Source organism: Hylobates moloch, unplaced genomic scaffold (assembly GCF_009828535.3).
Source record: "Hylobates moloch isolate HMO894 unplaced genomic scaffold, HMol_V3 SCAFFOLD_13, whole genome shotgun sequence".
NCBI lineage: Eukaryota > Metazoa > Chordata > Mammalia > Primates > Hylobatidae > Hylobates > Hylobates moloch.
In genome coordinates, this window is record NW_026652288.1 from 31,519,535 (window position 1) to 31,526,963 (window position 7,429).

The 7,429-nt window shown below is 45.0% G+C and overlaps 1 protein-coding gene and 1 pseudogene across 1 annotated transcript; both read right to left on the reverse strand.

Annotated features, from left to right (window-relative positions):
• Positions 1-1,293: 1,293 nt before the first annotated feature.
• LOC116480535 (keratin, type I cytoskeletal 18-like) lies at positions 1,294-2,585 on the reverse strand (annotated as a pseudogene).
• Positions 2,586-3,803: 1,218 nt separating this feature from the next.
• LOC116480536 (adenylate kinase 2, mitochondrial-like) lies at positions 3,804-4,548 on the reverse strand. Its single transcript, XM_032753338.2, is given in 2 exon segments — positions 3,804-4,147; positions 4,149-4,548. Coding segments are annotated over 2 exon segments (696 nt in total). The 5' UTR covers positions 4,544-4,548; the 3' UTR covers positions 3,804-3,846.
• Between the last annotated feature and the right edge of the window lie 2,881 nt (positions 4,549-7,429).

Genomic DNA, 7,429 nt, shown 5'->3' on the forward strand with positions numbered 1-7,429 from the left:
ATTGATTGATTTGCCTGTGTTGAACCGTCCTTTCATCCCTGGGATCCCACTTGGTCATGAGGATTGGTCTTTTAAATGTATTGTTGAATTCAGTTTGCTAGTATTTTGTTGAGGATTTTTGCATCAGTATTCATCAGAAAACTTGGCCTGTAGCTTTCCTTTTTTGATGCGTCTTTGTCTGGTTTTGGTAGCAGGATAATACTGGCCTCATAGAATGAGTTTGAGAGTAATCCCTTTTTTCTGTCTTTTGGAAAAGTTTGACTAGAATTGGTATTAGTTCTTCTTTAAATGTTTGGTAGAATTCAGTGTTAAAGCCATTGGGCCCATGCTTTTCTTTGCTAGGAGACTTTTTTTTTTCTTCAACTTTTATTTTAAGGGTACATGTGCAGGTTTTTTACACAGGTAAATGTGTGCCATGGTGGTTTGCTGCACAGATCATTCCATCACCTAGGTAGTAAGCCCAGCGGCCATCAGCTATTCTTCCTGATTCTCCCTCCCCCCAATGCCCACCCCTCAACCAACAGGCCCCAGTGCGTGTTGTTTTCCCTTATGTGTCCATGGGGTTTCATCGTTCAGCTCCCACTTATAACTGAGAACATGCGATGTTTGGTTTTTTGTTCCTGCGTTAGTTTGATGAGGATAATGTCTTTCGACTCCATACATGTTCTGCAAATAACATAATCTTATTCCTTTTTATGGCTGTGTAGTATTGCTTGGTGTATTCTTGCCTCATAGAATGAGTTTGGAAGTATTCCCTCCTCCTCTATTTTTCAAAATAGTTTGAGTAGGATTGATATTAGTTCTTTTTCAAATGTTTGCTAAAATTCAGCAGTGAAGCCATTGGATTCCAGGCTTTTCTTTGCTGGGAGACTTTTTATTACAGCTTTGATCTTGTTACTTGTTATTGGTCTGTTCAGATTTTAGATTTCTTCATGGTTCAATTTTGGTAGGTTGTCTGTGTCAAGGAATTTATCCATTTCCTCTAGACTTTCCAATATATGGGCATGTAGTTGCTCATATTAGCCACTAATAATCCTTTGAATTTCTGTGGTATCAGTTGTAATGTCTCCTTTTTCATCTCTGTTTTTATGTATTTGAGTCCTCTCCATTTTTCCCTTACTCTGGTTGGTTTTATCTTTTGAAAAAAAACAACTTTTTGTTTCATTGGTCTTTTGTATTGTTTTCCTCATTTCAAATTCATTTATTTCTGCTTCAAATTTTTTTATATTTTTTTTAACCTCTGAACTTTTTATTGGCTTCGGGCTCCCCAAAGAGTACGCTGCTTCTGCTGGCTTAATACCTCAGAATTTTGGTGTCATTGGTCTCAGACACCACTTTGCCAACCACTATCTGGTGGGTCTATCTGGCGGGTGGTGGTCTTTTGGATGGTTTGCATGGAGTTGCTGCAGTCCAAGGTATCACCAAGATTGAAGTCCTTGCCGTCTTCCAGCAGGCGGCGGTAGGTGGCGATCTCAGCCTCCAGCTTGACCTTGATGTTCAGCAGGGCCTCGTACTCCTGGGCCTGGCACTGTCCCTCTGCCAGCGTCTGTGCCAGCTCTGACTCCAGGTGCAGCAGGATCCCATTGAGCTGCTCCATCTGCAGGGCATAGTGGGCCACTACCTCCCTCAGGCTGTTCTCCAAACTGGCCTTCAGATTTCTCATGGAGTCCAGGTCGATCTCCAAGAACTGGACTGTATGTCTCAGCTCTGAGCGTCGTCTTAGCAGCTCCAACCTCGGCGGACTGCGTGGTGACCACTGTGGTGCTCTCCTCAATCTGCTGAGACCAGTACTTGTCCAGCTCCCCTCTGTTCTTCTGAGCCAGCTCGTCATATTGGGCCCGGATGTCTGCCATGATCTTGGCAAAGTCCTGAGATGTGGGGGCGTCTACCTCCACAGTCAACCCAGAGCTGGCAATCTGGGCTTGTAGGCCTTTTACTTCCTCTTCGTGGTTCTTCTTCATGAAGAGCAACTCCTCCTTGAGAGCCTGGATCTCTGTCTCCAGCTGCAGCTGAGTGACATTGGTGTCATCAATGACCTCGCAGAGCCCATGGATGTCTTTCTCTACAGACTGGCACATGGCCAGCTCTGTCTCATAGTTGACTCTAAAGTCATCATCAGCAAGACGGGCATTGTCAATCTGCAGAATGATGTGGGCATTATCCACAGTATTTGCGAAGATCTGAGCCCTCAGGTCCTCCATAGTCTTGAAGTAATGGCTCCAGTCTCTGACCGGGGATCCCTTCTTCTCCAGGTGATCCCGGATTTTGCTCTCCAGCCTCCAGTTCTCATTCTCCAGGCTCCTCACTCTGTCCAGGTAGGAGGGCAGGCAATCGTTCAGGCTTTGCATGGTCTCCTTCTCGTTCTGGATGCCTCCAATTCCTGCCAGACCCCCGGCCATCCCCGTGCCCAGGCCCCTGGAACACCATGCCGCCCTGGAAGCTGGTGGAGCAGGACACAGACATCCGGGAACGAGAGCCCGCGGCACGTGCATAGACTCTGGCCGCGCTGCTGACCTGCCAGGCGCCTGCACAGAGCCTAGAGACCGGGATTTGGTGGAGAAGGTGGAGAGAGTGATGAAGCTCATCTGTCTGGGGAAGAGAGTGAGAGGACAGGACTCGGGCTTTGCCAACAACCTGCTTCAACTTTTGTTATTTGTTTTCTTCTACTAATTTTGATTTGGTTTGCTCTTGCTTTTCTATTCCTTAAAATGAATCATTAGATTATTTATCTGAAGTTTTTCTTCTTTTTTGATGTGGTCACTTATAGCTATAAATTTCCCTCTTCGTACTGCTTTCACTGTATCCCAAAAGTTTTGGTATGCTTCCATTATCATTTATTCCAAGAAATTTTTCAATTTCCTTCTTAATTTCTTCATTGACCCACTGGTCATTCAGGAGCATATTGCTGAATTTCCATGTGTTTGTATAGGTTTTTTTTTTCAAATTTTAACATATTTTATTGATTTAGGGGCCCAACAAGGCAGCATTTGGTCAGTTAAGAAAGGCACCTCATTGAAAATAATACATCACAGTGCTGTTGAGTGATCCCAGTCACAGGATTTGAGAATGGAAAGGACAATCTTTGGATGACATAGCTTAGGACACTTGCTCATTTATTTAAAAGAGTCCCTTCACACACTGCAGATAAAAGAAGGCAAGAGCATAGGATTGTGGCATGTGCTGGATAGCTGTGAGAGGTTACTCATGAGAGTAGGAAGCCTAGTAAATTAGTGGTAAGTCAGGGGAAGGGAATCAGCCTCCCTTTCCATTTCATTCCCTTCCCTCTCCCCTTGATTCCAGTTTGCTTGATTTATTGAGCCACCATCCCTATGAATACACCTTACATCTTTTTCAAACGTGGAGATGGTTTTTTGATCTTACAGTGTGTGGAACCAGGGTCAGTAATCAAAGCCTCCCTGTTCCAAGCTATAGACAGACAGGACAACAATTTGATTTCCTGTACTCTTGGTCTGGAACCCATGGGGTTCTGAGATAAAAGCTGAGGTCTCAGAGCACTGGCTTTAAAAAATATTGTCACCAGTCCAGAGTAAATGAAAACCCGATTCCTTAGAAATAATATTGTATCCATTTCCACCCCCACCCTCCAAGCATGGTATTTTTTAAAAAATTAATTTTTCCCTTACTTTAAAAACTCCCACCTATGTATAAAAGAAACGGCCATACTACAATAACACTGCTGTTGTTCCAAGTATTCCTCTGAGCCCCTCAACAGCCCTCCCTCACCATCCTCACCCTGACCACCCTTCCCTTCTGCCCAGCACCTAAGAGCAGGGATCACGCCGTGGGGTGATGAGCAGTGGTGCAGTCTCGCCTGGCCTTCTGATACTAGGATGTGGCTTTTGAGAAAGCTGCTAGGATGCTTGCGAACACGACATCAGGGGTCTGGGATGCATCAATGGCAGAGTGGATCCCCCGTTTCCTGTAGTACTCTATGAGTGGGGTGGTTTGAGTGTGGTAGGCTTGCAGGCGGATTTTCAAGTCCTTTTCATTATCATCTGATCGACGAATCAAGGGTTCCCCAGTGATGTCATCTTTCATGGGCTCTTTTGGAGGGTTGAACTCCTCGTGGTAGGAACAGCCACTCTTGGGGTGAATCAGACTTCCTGTGATTCTTCGGATCAGCAGAGTCTGGGATGCTGAATTTAATCACAGAATCAAGTTTCTCTTTCCTCTTCTCCATGAGGTCATCGAGCATTTCTGCCTGCCTCACAGTCTGAGGGAAGCCATCCAGAAGAAAATCATTTTTGCACAAGGGGGTCTCCAAATTCTTCTCAATGCGCTCCACTACCATTTCATCACTCACCAGTTTCCCAGCATCCACAGTTGCCTTCAGCTTTTTTCCTAGCTCTGAGCCAGAAGCCACCATGGCCCTCAGCATGTCCCCAGTAGCCAAATGGCAGACACAGAAGTTTTCAGCCAATCTGGGTGCCTGGGTGCCTTTACCGGCCCCGGGAGGCCCCAGCAGCAGGGCCCGGATGCCTTTAGGATACTCGGGTTCTGCCGCTGGCACGCTGGGAGCCATGTCTGCTGAAGTCCTTGTATAGTTTACAAAGTTCCTCTCGTTATTCTTAGTTTTATTTCATTGTGGTCAGAGAAGATTCTTGATATTATTTCAATTTTTTAAAATGTTTTAAGATTTGTTTTGTAACCTAACATATGGCCTGTCCTTCAGAACGATTTATGTGCTGAGGAGAAGAATGTGTATTCTGCAGCTATTGGATGAAATGTTCTGTAAATATCTATTAGATCCATTTGTTCCACAGTGTAGATTAAGTCCAAAGTTTCTGTTAATTTTCTATCTGGGAGATCTGTCCAATGCTGAAAGTGAGGTGTTGAAATCTCTGGATATTATTGTATTGAGGTCTATCTCCCTCTTTAGCTCTATTAATTAATATTTGCTTTATATATTTGGGTGCTCTAGTATTGAATGCATATAGATTTATAATCATTATACCCTCTTGCTGAATTGACCACTTTATCATTATAGAATGACCTTCTTTGTCTCCTTATAGTTTTTTTTTTTATTATACTTTAAGTTTTAGGGTACATGTGCACAACGTGCAGGTTTGTTACATATGTATACATGTGCCATGTTGGTGTGCTGCACCCATTAACTCGTCATTTACACTAGGTATATCTTCTAATGCTATCCCTCCCCCATCCCCACACCCCACAACAGGCCCCAGTGTGTGATGTTCCCCTTCCTGTGTCCATGTGTTCTCATTGTTCAATTCCCACCTATGAGTGAGAACATGTGGCGTTTGGTTTTCTGTCCTTGAGATGGTTTGCTGAGAATGATGGTTTCCACCTTCATCCATATACCTACAAAGGACATGAACTCATCATTTTTTATGGCTGCATAGTATTCTATGGTGTATATGTGCCACATTTTCTTAATCCAGTCTATCATTGTTGGACATATGGCTTGGTTCCAAGTCTTTGCTATTGTGAATAGTGCCACAATAAACATATGTGTGCATGTGTCTTTATAGCAGCATGATTTATAATCCTTTGGGTATATATCCAGTAATGGGATGGCTGGGTCAAATGGTATTTCTAGTTCTAGATCCCTGAGGAATTGCCACACTGACTTCCACAATGGTTGAACTAGTTTACAGTCCTACCAACAGTGTAAAAGTGTTCCTATTTCTCCACATCCTCTCCAGCACCTGTTGTTTCCTGACTTTTTAATGATGGCCATTCTAACTGGTGAGAGATGGTATCTCATTGTGGTTTTGATTTGCATTTCTCTGATGGCCAGTGATGATGAGCATTTTTTCATGTGTCTTTTGGCTGCAAAAATGTCTTCTTTTGAGAAGTGTCTGTTCATATCGTTCACCCACTTTTTGATGGGGTTGTTTTATCCTTGTAAATTTGTTTGAGTTCATTGTAGATTCTGGATATTAGCCCTTTGTCAGATAAGTAGATTGCAAAAATTTTCTCCCATTCTGTAGGTTGCCTGTTCACTCTGATGGTAGTTTCTTTTGCTGTGCAGAAGCTCTTTAGTTTAATTAGATCCCATTTGTCAATTTTGGCTTTTGTTGCCATTGCTTTTGGTCAAATTGTCCCTGTTTGCAGATGACATGATTGTATATCTAGAAAACCCCATTGTCTGGAGAGGGTGGAGCCAAGATGGCCGAATAGGAACAGCTCCGGTCTCCAGCTCCCAGCCCCAGCGACACAGAAGACTGGTGATTTCTGCATTTCTGCTTGAGGTACCGGTTTCATCTCACTAGGGAGTGCCTAACAGTGGGTGCAGGACAGACGGTGAAGCGCACTGTGCGCGAGCCGAAGCAGGGCGAGGCATTGCCTCACTCGGGAAGTGCAAGGGGTCAGGGAGTTCCCTTTCCTAGTCAAAGAAAGGGGAAACAGACGGCACCTGGAATATCGGGTCAGTCCCATCCTAATACTGCGCTTCTCCAACGGGCCTGGAAAACGGCACACTAGGAGATTGTGTCCCGCACCTGGCTCGGAGGGTCCTATGCCCACGGAGTCTCGCTGATTGCTAGCACAGCAGTCTGAGATCAAGCTGCAAGGCGGCAGCGAGGCTGGGGGAGGGGCGCCCGCCATTGCCCAGGCTTGCTTAGGTAAACAAAGCAGCCAGGAAGCTCGAACTGGGTGGAGCCCACCATAGCTCAAGGAAGCCTGCCTGCCTCTGTAGGCTCCACCTCTGGGGGCAGGGCACAGACAAACAAAAACTCAGCAAAGAACCTCCACAGACTTAAATGCCCCTGTCTGACTGACAGCTTTGAAGAGAGTAGTGGTTCTCCCAGCACGCAGCTGGAGATCTGAGAACAGACAGACTGCCTCCTAAAGTGGGTCCCTCACCCCTGAGCAGCCTAACTGGGAGGCACCCCCCCAGTAGGGTCAGACTGACACCTCATTCAACCGGGTACTCCTCTGAGACAAAACTTTCAGAGGAACTATCAGACAGCTGAATTTGTGGTCTCACGAAAATCCGCTGTTCTGCAGCCACCGCTGCTGACACCCAGCCAAACAGGGTCTGGAGTGGACCTCTAGTAAACTCCAACAGACCTGCAGCTGAGGGTCCTGTCTGGTAGAAGGAAAACTAACAAACAGAAAGGACTTCAACACCAAAAACCCATCTGTACATCACCATCACCAAAGACAAAAAGTAGATAAAACCACAAAGATGGGGAAAAAACAGAGCAGAAAAACTGGAAACTCTAAAAAACAGAGCACCTCTCCTCCTCCAAAGGAACGCAGTTCCTCACCAGCAACGGAACAAAGCTGGATGGAGGATGACTTTGATGAGTTGAGAGAAGAAGGCTTCAGACGATCAAACTACTCTGAGCTACGAGAGGAAATTCAAAACAATAGCAAAGAAGTTAAAAACTTTGAAAAAAAATTAGAAGGATGGATAACTAGAATAACCAATGGAGAGAAG